The following is a 12,536-nucleotide window of genomic DNA, read 5'->3' as shown; positions in this document are numbered from 1 at the left end:
TCTGTTGCCCGTTAAATTCTCATTCCATATCTAATAAGGATTCATTCAAAATACTCTGATAACTATGTAGCAAAGTACGATGACTTTGTAGTAAAGAAGAATGATTTGAAGATCGGTTTTTGTTTCTCATCATCTTTCAGGTTCTTAATTTCGCCTCTTTGTTTCAGTGATCTTGAAGGTATTTTTTGGAATAATCCGCAATGGATTAAACGTTAATTTTTTCTCTCATTAGCAGCTGCTTTTTAATATTTCTTTCTTCAATGACTTCGCGGGTCTGCTATTTATCTTCAGGTCCTTACGTGCGACCCTCTATAGTCGGTAGTAAATATATCCATTTGTAATAACATGTCTTGCGATTTATTCTTTATTATTGCTTGTGTTTTAGTTGTTTAGGTAAACCTAAATGTAGCTTGCCGCGATTTATCACTTAAACATAGTATACCTACGGTGCTTTTTCCCTTAATTTTCCGGTATATATGAAAATGAACTGTATATCTCGAAAATGCTTTTGTTTGTCTCCGACAAGGCACATATCTCTCTTTTGATGTGCTTTTAATGGAACCCGGTAGCTACCCGTAATTATAATCGTTTTCAAATTTTTGTAAAACTTGCTGAAAAATATTAAGTTTTGCTCCTTCCCCTGTTCTTTGAGCAAATTGCTTGATTTGTATGCGGCAGATTGCTGGCCGCACCTCGCAAGCCTGCTTTTCTTCGCACTTGGCCACTGAGCTACTCAAACCACCTCAGAACCATGCAGTTATAACACATTTTTAAATTTGGTACATTTTCTATATTTACTATCAATTATGAACGTCACTCAAAGCATGTAATTAACACTAAATGGGACTAGCTATAAAGACGTAAAAATGTAAAATACTTCATGAATTAGCACTATCCCGAAATAACTTTGCAAACTATCTAGCGATCTGTAATACTTTTTGCCGCACTTCATACACTTTCTATGAGTTCACTTTCATTTGTTGTCCTTAGGCCATTTAGATGTTTTCAACGTGTCGTAATGAATCCGTTATACTGGTATTAAAAATCCAGTAAGCCTAATGAAGCTCCACTAGTATTCAATATGTTCTAGCCATGAAATCCGGTTTAGATTATTATTAGATAGTTTTTCAAGGGTCGTCATGATTATTTATCGAGGTACAGCGATAATTACGTTAAATCATCCGTCTGTTACGGCAGCACAAAATTCACATTTATACAACATTTCAACTTTCACCAATTTGATCTAATTGTAACGCATACCTTATTTGCTTACTTAATTCTTATTCAGTGTGAAAGAAAAAGTGTAATCTTTTTTAATGCCGGCTTCATGGTATGCTTAACGTTTGCTCTATGAATCCCACAAAATTGGTCTTTTCGGAGATTGCAATTTTTCAAATTTTTGGATTAGGAAATAGGTACATGAAGTATATAATATAACAAAGTAAATTTTAGACGCAAATCAGCCAATTCCGATTTTAACAATTAAAGACCGACAAAAAGCAAATTAATTAAACATTTCATACTGCTATTAATTGAGAAAAAATATGTTGCGCATTATGGGTGCACCACGTTACAAAGGATACAGGGTGTTTACGAAAGGCAACACTCTCATATTCTTAGACGATATGGAAATTCAAAATTAGTTTGAAATAAAAATTCGATGTGTGCAGGTTTACTAGTTTTCTCAAAAGCAAAGCATCACACAAGGTTGCTCATAACAGCGGTACAAAGTACAGCAATACATATTTTTTAAATAGCCTCTTGCTTGTTTTCATTCAAACTTCTAAAAAATCCATATTCTCAATTTTTTTCTTGTATTTTACTATGCATGTAGTTTCGTAAACTTAAACTTATTTAACTAACTTTCAAAAGAAACTTTAGGTGCGCAAATGTAATAATGTGTTTGCTTGGAAATTTCATTAAATACATACATAATTCTTTGCTTCATATCATTTGGGTCGTTGGTGTAACATAAACATTTTTCACGTAACCGATCAATAGAAATTGCACGGCGTCAAACCTAACGATCGGGCAGACCAATAAAATAACTCACCCGTTGTGGATATTTTATAAGCACTCTATTACAAAATAAAATATTTTAAAAATAGAGGATAGACGAGATAATTTTATTGCCTCCAAAAAGTAGTTCTTGGTTTGGGAAGATATCTTTATATGTTTCCTCAGTAATTTATATATCGAACTTGGATGGGCTTTAATTGGATTACATGGTGTGCGTCTTTACATATGATTTCAGCAATCAGCAATTGAACTGTGAAATCTTTCGCAGATTTCGGCCACTGCAGCTTTCTCACGAGAATGTGTTTGCTTGTGATACACATTCGGTGTCCCCAAAAACTATAAAAGCGTCTGCATTTGCCGAAATCGTTAAACATTTAAAACGTCGAAGACCACAATTTAAAAACTACCCACAGATCTACCGTTGATATCAACGGCATCGGGGTTGACATGATTGTTAATAACATCTGCCTGGCATGCTTCCTGCTGTGGTTTTAACATAAATTAATAGACACCTAATTAATCCAAATAGAAAATTTGTATAAACCAAGCAAATTTCGTCTTAAAGGGCTAACTTCCTCCAGAAAGTAAGTCCTAGTGACCCCTTAAAGGGAATAACACCAGTTGAATCACTCGGTATAGCATATAACCCGCTCCTCAGTTTAGAAAATCGCTTATACTGCTAAAACTGATAATGAGGGCATTCAAATTTATTATAGATATTCTAATAGGAAGATACCTATTGCTTGGCTTACGTAATTCTAGTTGTACGTGATAAGAGTATATTTGATTGCACCTTTCGTAACGTGCATAAAACTTTCATTTTGGTACCATCCGCATGTGTTACAATTATTAGGATACTCGATCAGCGGACATTCTGATGTTACCGTTAAAATAAATAAATTGCTTTTTGTGACGGGTTTACACGACTTTTAAGTTAATTTTTGGAGACCGTTTTACATACCGACATAGGCAAACGACATTAAATAAAAGACGCATCTTAAAATGCAGTTCTCAAGGCTTCAGTGATGATGGCAAATTATCTCTATTATTTTAAATTTTAGTTGCAAGGTCAACAGTAAATCCAAAGTTTTTTAAGTGAATTGAAATGATTTTTCACACGTGGTGTGCAAGCACACATTACTATACCAGCACGGAAAACCCGGCGTGGAAAACAAGAATATCGAGGTGCAAAACTGCGTAGTGTAATCAATCAAATGTTTAAAAATTATGAAAAATTGGCCGGGGATATCTGGGTTGAATGACGCAGTAAGAGGCACATAAATGAATAAAATATTTCTTTGTACCAAAATTTTTATTAAGTAGGTACCTATCATTTTAATAAAATGTAACGTTTCAATAAACACATTGCAAGGTGTTATTTCGTCAATATTAACGGTAATCAAAACGAGAGATTTTAGTTTTATATTTATTCTGATGAACGTTAAAAGCGACAATTATGTCTAGCAGCAAATCAAGGTCCTTCTGATCCCGTGTTTTGCTTCAAAAATATTGCACTTTTTATTTGCTCACCTGGTACACAAAATTTGAAAGTCAGCAATTATTTCCACACAAAACAAATCCAAAATGTTATTGATGATACATTTGAGGTTTTTAAAATACGCATTATAATACGTAGGTGAATTTTCCAAATGTATTATCGGATGCTAAAATACGATATAAGACAGTAAAACTTGTGAAAAGTTTAGTGAGTGTTACTGAGGTTACGGAGTATGATATAAACTCATAAACTATAGAGTTTAATCCACATATTGCTGTTTTTATTTCTCCAGTCCAATTTTTACACACACTTCTTCCATCGATTGATTCAAGATACTGATAAACATTGGAAATGTCGCCTCATCGGTTAACAAAAGTTTCTCTAAGAAAGTTCCATCCCTGGTTTGCTGATCTTGTAGAAAACGGGCATAACGTAAACGAGGCAAATTCTGTACAGGTGTAAAACAAAATGAATGTAGTTTTTGTCTTTTCGAAATTCCCTAAACTGTGAGCTGAGTTACGCCTTTTTCAGTACTTCAATACGAGTACGTGTGACTGGATTTTCAGCTCATTTCAACTCTAAATATAACTTCCTCTTGCGGCTCAACAGAAATGCTTTTTAGGGAGACTTTGCACAAGACAGAAATTTTCTTGTGCAAAAAGACCTATTATGTCTCTTATTTCTTGATTGGCAAACTGGTTGTGATTGGGCATTTTCAAATTTACAACAGCTATTTAGTCCTGGACGTGTCACACAATATACAAAACTTTTAGTCATGTTGTACTTGCTTCTATAGAAAAAAGATGATATATTGTCTCTGAAATATTGGCTACTAGTGCAAACTGCTGTTGTTGAACATTGCATCCATTTTTTGCGTAAACGGACCAAAATATCTACATATAAAAACACGATATAAACAGGAATACTAAATGCATGCAGAACTGAATGCTGTTTTAGATTTTGAGCTCAATTTTATGTCACAAAAATATCGACATTCGGATAAAGTAGTCTTGCGCCAATGGCCACCATTTGACCTGTAGTATCCCAGTTTCCGTGTTTCCCATTCTTAATGAATCACCCTGTATATCTACATCAAATAAATATAAAATATTCTTTGCTTCTCTTAATATTTTGTCCCCGGTGACTTGCACTTCGATTATGCATTGTAACATCAAGTTATTGTTCCCAGTTCAATGCTGATGATGATTGAAATAAATAATATCATATTACTCAGATATCAACATGAAAACAACTTTATTAATTTGTAACCTTTAGGAATACATTGATTGGAGATGGAAGAATAATTCATTGGCTTTTCGTCTCAATGCCATGACCAATAATAGCACTTACGTAAGTGCTGTTTTCTCCAAATATTTGCACCCTTTGCTGAAGGGACTGTTTTTGTTTTGTTTCTTTTGCTATTGTGCTATTGATTTGCATTTATTGTTGTAATATACCGATCGTTTATTCCGAACATATTTTTTGCGCACCTTTTAACGGTTATTTTGTTTTATAGGTGTGAAGTATTGTGGCTCATATGGTTTCTTCCTTTGCTCACCGCTGTTCAATCAGATGGGCGACAAACCGAAAAAAGCATCTTTTCTTACACCAACAAATTACCAGATGATATAAAGCAGATTGTGAGAAATGCTTTTATCCGGGAAGGAGATCCCGTAGCTTCAAAAAGTCCACCCATAAATTGCAGTTTAGGAGATGAGATTGCTTGTCCGCCTAGTAAATATAGAATGGCAACTGGGGAATGCAATAATGTAAGACACTCCCGATGGGGCAATAGGGGAACGCCGTTCTTGAGATTGCTACCACCAACCTATGCTGATGGTAAGAAAATTGTATACTTACTATTATTATAACTACGATTTTTATTCTGTATTCACACGTTAAGTTGTAAGTTTGTCGCTCGTAATAAAATAGCATTTTTTTAAAACAATTTTAAAGGAACTTTGTTATTTACAGAAATGTGGTAACTTAATAAGCAGTTTTTTCATTTTTCAAGACCAACCAAGAACCATTTTCAGAGACAATAAATTAAATATATTAACATTTCTCTGGATTAATGAATGGCCTCGAATGCCTATCTCTATTTAAAAAGGAATTTGTTTAAATTTGGGACCACAGCGCAAAATCCGAGTGGTTTGGCCACGTTTTAACGTGCTTCTTCATCTTCCAATAATGCAATAAACAATAAAAATGCAATTATTCGGACGGATCCCAGTCTCTGAACATTYCTACCATCAATCGTTCAGCAAAAAATAATTTGTTTCATTAWTTAAATGTGGAAAACAGCGCAAAATCTAAATGGCCWGRCCAGGAGCACACCCAACGTTTTAACGTTCTGYCTGCCAATGGCAAMKTAWTGMWACAAACTTATCGAAAGCTGCATTGTACCACCTGAAAATAAAAAAAGTRTSTGTAGTATTACATAAATTTCTAAATAAAAATATAAAATAGATAATAATAAGATTRAAATCTAAAACTCAGWTGGAATTTGATTGGAAAGAAAAGGAAATAGAGAACTGAATACAACTTTAAATGTTTCTCGAAAAACTAAACGCAGTTCAAGTTAAGGGTTTATRGATTAATAACCCCTCTTACGTGGTTTCTRTAAACTGACGCCCCATCCTCCATTGTCCCACAAAAAAGGACATTTTCAAAAGTTCAACCAAGATTATCAATGCAAACATAGCGAAGTTTGCAGACTGACGAATTATTCAATAGTTCGAAAAGCAACTTAAGTTGCTTTTCTAACAGACCGACCATGAATATTTTCAAATTCTCTCAAATTAAGAGCTCCACTTCAGTTCATTTACTTTGTCATATGTATTTTCATAAACTGTTTTTTACGTCTCCTCACAAAGCGAAATCCAAAACTGAAAGCTCCGGTGATCGAGGCGCCAGGAAATTTTATTTTTATGCATGTACTTTCCTTAATTTTGTTCAACGTTCAAGTGTTTGTTTGATTCCAAAGATGTTAATTGTGTCGATTAAACAAATCACAATCTGTAAATCGAGTTATATCGGTCTTATTATATTTTAGAAGACAATTGGATGTTTTGTTGGCATCTGTATCGGAACCATCTACAATAATTCAAACGCAGCCAAAAAAGTCAGTAGGTGCCATTTAAAAAAACTGATTTTTTGATATTTATTTATTACATTTTTTTAAAATAAGTAAATAAATCAGATAAATTATTTCAAATTAAAATAAATCAATTGATTGGATTGGTCCTAACGTGCTTTGCCTATTTAGCAACCTGTTGTATTGTGAGTTATGAGCTCATGTTAATTATTATTCAATTGCACATTATGTGTAAACATCAATAAAGCTAAATAACTACGATATGCATAGTTATGCAACTGTAATTGATTCATCACATGTTAACCAATAATCCTGGTGCAATAAGCACGAAACTTATTACTGACTGTCTTAACGGACTGACAAATGACCGCATTTGAAGAATTTAAAGCAAATTTAGATATGCAAATCAAAAATTTAATCGAATCCAACTTTGCGCATTGAAAGCAATTTGCAGTATATATTTAAGAATATACAGGGTGATTAAAAATTGGCGTAATTGAAACAAACAACAAGCATTGTACTTTGAAGCTTCTTTGATACTTTCCCAGGCACCAAATAGTTTGTAAAAAAGAGATTATAAAAGAAAATTGCAAACAGCATTTTCTACTACATAGTTTTGCGACACATTTCCAACTCTTATAATCTTAGCAACTCTTCATGAAGTGTGACACTACATTATTAACCATTTGTTGATTTTTTCAGGAAAAATGATACCCAAAGTGTCCGTTTCAACACAAGAGCTGCCCAATGCTCTAGATGTATCCTCTATTCTTCAGCAAGTTCCAAGCCGAAAACATGAGTCCGTAACTGCTCTGCTGGGTGCCTGGAGTGAGCTTCTCTATCACGATTTGGTTAGCACAGCAAACTTCAAGAATCATCAGTGTTGCAAAGGAGATGCGATTACGCATGGAGAATGCTATCGGCTACAGAAGGATAATCGGTGTTGGGAGTATATGAGGAGTTTACCTGCTGTTGAATTGGACTCGTGTGAATATCGTAAGTCCAATAGTGGAGAGACCAGGTGGCATTTTTAAAGGCTTTATCATACGAAAAACCGAAACGATATTTTCTACAATATTTTGAAGATAGGAACTACTAAGGTAGATTTAAAGAAAGGAGACTGAAGAAAGAATTCTCTAAATAATAAGGAATCATATGAAACAGGAATACAAAAATTGTACAATCGCTTCACTCGTTATGCAGTCAATATAATTTATTAGATTATTTAAAAATTCTGTTAAGAACATTTTTTATATCAATATCTCACTAGAGCAGGGAAATGAGGCCAATTCTGGGACGATTAGACGATTACGGTACGAATTGAGATTATGAACGGTTACGACGAAGTTACATTTACAAGCGATGGCTTCGACAATTTCAAAAATAATCTCTTATGCTATTCGAAAAACCTTTTATCAAATAATAATCTTCAAAAAGTTTGACTTGGAATAGTGAAGTTATTGGGCCATATTTCTTAGACATGAACATGGACAATAACATGTAGTGCGCGTTTTTGAAAGCGCTTTACCTCTACTACTTGAGGACATTCTTCCTCAAATCATAAGGCCCATATATTTTTGCTTTTTACATGATAGCATCCGATTTTCGGTGACTTGCTATTAATTATTTAAATACAATTATCCAATTTGATAAACGAACGGTAGTTTTCAGTGAAATTTTTTTTTCTGAGCTACTAAAACAATTTCAAAAATTCAAACCCCGTTTTATACAAACCGTTGAAAATCCAACTTTGAAAATACAGATTTCTGTTTCAAAATCAAAAAGTCATACATTTCATATGCGAAATATCTCGCATAGTTGGCGTGCATTCAAAACAAAATTAGATCCGGTTGAATGGTATTTGAATATTTTTATAAGTAACCTGAGAAATATGTTTTAAAGTTTGAAAAAAGCTCAACCCCTCAGTAATGCATGCCACAATAAGATTAGATAAAAATTGCCCGTTTAAAAGTGTTACAAACAATTATAGTAGCTTTTGAAACAAGGGCGAGAAGTGCAGTTTTTCGAACGACTGCGTTTGACACCCGAGACGAAGTCGAGAGCCTTTGGCTTCGCCTCGGGCGCAGTGGAGAGCCTTCAACTTTCGTCTCGCGTACCGTATACTGTTTTTCTTGATCCTCGGTGGAAACTAGACGGGAAAAGTAAAGTAAAAGTGTAAAAAAAAACGCTTTGAAAATGTTGTCAAGACAGTCAGCTCAGCGTGCGTGGCGAAAGTTATTACTTTCCACACGGGGTGAAGAAAATTTGTAATGGGTACAAGTGACGCTTTTGCAATCGAAAACAGTGACGAAAGTAAGTACTTTCCACCAGGGGCTCATGAAAAAAATGTTTTCTTCTTTCAGAATACAGAAATCAAATCAACTTGGCTTCGTCGTTCCTTGAAGGGTCTGCCATATATGGAGTCACCCGCGATAGTGTGGAAAAATTAAGAACATACGATGCAGGATTGGTTAATATATCAGCGTGCAGCACTTGTCAGCTAAACGTACTGCATTCGGCGATTTTGAGGGAGCACAACAGAGTAGCTGTTGCGTTGGCCGCTTTAAATCGCCACTGGACTGACGAGGTTCTGTTTTATGAGAGCAAAAGAATTGTCAGCGCTGAGATACAGCATATCACCTATAACGAATTTTTGCCCATTTTGCTAGGCCAGGTAATAATTTTTTATTCGATATTAAACTAAGTTTAATAGTTTCTTTATAAAACACAAGTGATCATTAATGAATCCAGAAATTTTGCCAAAATTGTCCGCGACAAATTTTTGCCGATCTAGTGTCGAGTTTAAATATCATCACCTTAAGTAACTATTTATGGTATTTTATATGATTAGGAGAAAAGGTGATATATTTCATAGCCCGCTCCTGTTAAACCTAATCCCAAACGACAATTTTCAATACATTTCAGATAATCAGATAAAAAAATAAATACTGGGCGATTTATTTTAATATTCTTAGCTCCCCATTTTTTAATAAAAATATCACCGTATATGTGTAGACGGTTCCAAAATTGAAGTGCCACTATTAATTTATTTGCGCCACTATTATATATTAATTAATTTTGCGTATGAAGTGGAACTGGGCGGGTCCYGTGGCCCAGMSYCAACAAAGACGTKTCTTCAAAATTTCAGAATTTTTTYWGTTTTAGCAAAGTTACTCTTYTGCTCAGTTTTCAAAAAATCAATTAAAAATACTGACAATCTTAAGGCATTTTTAGTGAAAAATCTCCCTTTACCCGCCTTCTTAGTCGCTTTGCAAAAAKTTAAAATYCCCTTCCAGCTTYGAATGTGCGACAAAAATCAAATAATTTTCTATCAAAAGAAGAACTGAATAAGCGAAAGTTTATWATAAATTATTTGGAAAACTCATCACTTCCATTCMTCTGATGGCAGTTTGWTWWAAWAACGTGGTTTTTWGYTTTRACTCATTTCTACTCAAAAACCCTCTATTTTGCAGAGTTTTACTTAAAAATACCAACGATCTGGATGTATCTTACGCGAAAATATACAAGATATATTTATAGCTTTGTAGGAATTTTACAAAAACTTTTTTCGGAGTCGAATTCGGGACAAAAACGCAATTAAATTTATCCCGTTTTTTCCCGAAAACTAATAAGGTTTTCGCAAAAACCGATCACAAAACTAAAAGTTTTTAATCAAAAACGCAAAAAAATATACTTTTCTGAGGATTTTATTCTTTTCTGACAATAATGGGGTATTTGCAGCCAAAAATGACTGAATTGATTTTACCAGAAAATTCGCCTCATTCATCGATTTGCAGAGAACTTTAAAAAATCCTTTTCGGCTTCAAATTKGGCACAAAAACCAAATGATTTTATTCAKTTTTTTACCGAAAGCAATTAAGAYTATCGTGAAAAAATGGCCAGAGAGCAAAAGTTTCCAAAAAATTTTTTGGAAAATTCKCCAGCCGYATCGCTATGAATATTTTTCAAGTTTCTTTAAAATTTCAGATTTTCAGATTTCATTCCAGTTTTAGCAAAGKTYCTGTTAAGCAATTCTTGCTACGCAAAAAACGCATYATTTTTCAGTTGTACTTAAAATACYGATAATTTTCAGGTATTTGYTGTGAAAATTATAAAATAAATTTTATTGGAACACTCGRCTCTTGAACAGCTTTTYAAACTTTTTTCTGAACCCTTTTGCAGCTGCAAATTTTGAACAAAACCCTAATAATTGTTTGTACAATTTTTCCCATAAATATTTCCCCGAACAGAACAAGTGAAAGTTTATAATCAATTATTGGGAAAACTCGTCAATTTTGTCGCTGTGAATAATTTGGTTTATTTAAATTCCGGTTTCTTCACTTTTAGGTCAATATTTCTAAACAAAACTCTGTCAGAACAGTTAGCTTTCCTAACGTTTTACTGTAAAATACTGGCAACCTGACAGTCTTTTACGCAATAAAGTTAAAAGATGGATTTTACAAGAAAAGTCATCGTCTTCTTTATCGTCTTTTTCGAATTCCCGTTTTACCTTTGAATTTGGGACAAAATCGAAACAAAGGTATCTTGTTTTTTTTTGACAAAATTAAGGGTTCCTCAAAAAACGACCAGAGAAAGCACAAGCATATAATCAATATTTGGAAAAATCGCCACACTTATCGCTCTGAAATTTTTTAGTTTTTTTCAAATAGTTTGAAGCAATCGTATGCGCAAATCAATATGTTGATGGCTGTTTTGGTAGAAGTTAATTTCGTCATCGGCCATGAGTTATAACTCATTAACCAATGAGTTAAAACTCATTAACTCAGAGAGCGGTACCAACTGAAAAACGCAACTCAACGCAGTGTTGCCCAGGCCTAACTCACTGCAAATTGGATGATGATGACACAGGACCGGAAAGAATGGCAAAATATGAGGCTTTTGTCCAGCAGTGGACAGAATAGGCTGATGATGATGATGAGAGGGCAGACAACTGGAATTACGAATCGACAGCACACGCACTTTTTCCTACACAAAAATCAAATAGATAAATCAGCTTACTTATTAAAACCTGCCGACGACACCGCACTTATTGTGCACCACAAAACTACCGAAAAAGCGACGCAAATACTTTAAACACTAACGAAAAATATAATGTCATGGTTTCATACATGGACATCAAACGCTTGAAAAAATCATCCCCTCACCAACCACAGAGTTAACGCTGACTTCCCTATAATTATTGCAGACGGCCAAACGACAGAAAAAAAACGACGTAAAATACTTGGAATCACAATTGACCACAAACTTAATTTCACACAGAAAAACAGATAAAGAGAACAAAACACCGTTCACTAACATACAAAAGCACAAATACAGCCACAAAAATATGCAAAGCGATCTGCAGACCTCTCTTAGACTACGGACATATAATTGTCGCAAAGGGATCGGATAGAACAAGACAACATATACAAACAGCAGAACAAATTGAACAAAAAACTGACAAGACAATATCATTTTAGTTCTCCGACAATCACTTTACTTGAACACCTACAAACGTCACAACTAATCCAATAAGCGTAGTATAAATATTATATATTAGTTTATACAATACTAATAATAGTTTAGTTTAAAAAAAATTAGTTGCAAGTACTTTTCTTAGATAAGTTCTATATTGTTGAGGCGGATTCATTTTTTACAAACTTCTTTTTGGGTATTTCGCCTCAAAAGTGTTTGTCTTTAAAAAAGACAGAATTTCCTCACGTCTTTTATTACAGATTGATAAATAGTGGTTCTATTTCGCAATAAGAACGAATTATTTATCAAAAAGTAATCAAGAACTATCACCTAGAGGGTATCCTGCGACACACTTAGGCTCAAGCTGTAAGAGAAAATTCCAATTAGTAGAAAAATTAATTTGAAAAATTACCTTGACGTTTCGATAGCTATTTTCTGCTATCGTTA

General features: G+C 33.9%; 1 protein-coding gene across 1 annotated transcript in view; it reads left to right on the top strand.

Moving 5' to 3' along the window:
* LOC109542192 overlaps positions 1–12,536 on the top strand; it is a gene marked incomplete in the record, with an annotated part of 47,941 nt that overhangs the window by 18,993 nt on the left and 16,412 nt on the right. The window contains 3 exon segments of the mRNA XM_048663843.1: positions 5,034–5,356; positions 7,317–7,610; positions 8,978–9,288. Of these exon segments, the coding sequence (XP_048519800.1) occupies positions 5,034–5,356; positions 7,317–7,610; positions 8,978–9,288 (928 nt within the window).

This window comes from Dendroctonus ponderosae, unplaced genomic scaffold, assembly GCF_020466585.1.
Source record: "Dendroctonus ponderosae isolate FM_Combo_2020 unplaced genomic scaffold, Dpon_F_20191213v2 Dpon_F_20191213_2, whole genome shotgun sequence".
In the NCBI taxonomy this organism is placed as follows: Eukaryota; Metazoa; Arthropoda; class Insecta; order Coleoptera; family Curculionidae; genus Dendroctonus; species Dendroctonus ponderosae.
This window is presented reverse-complemented; position numbering and strand designations above follow the sequence as displayed.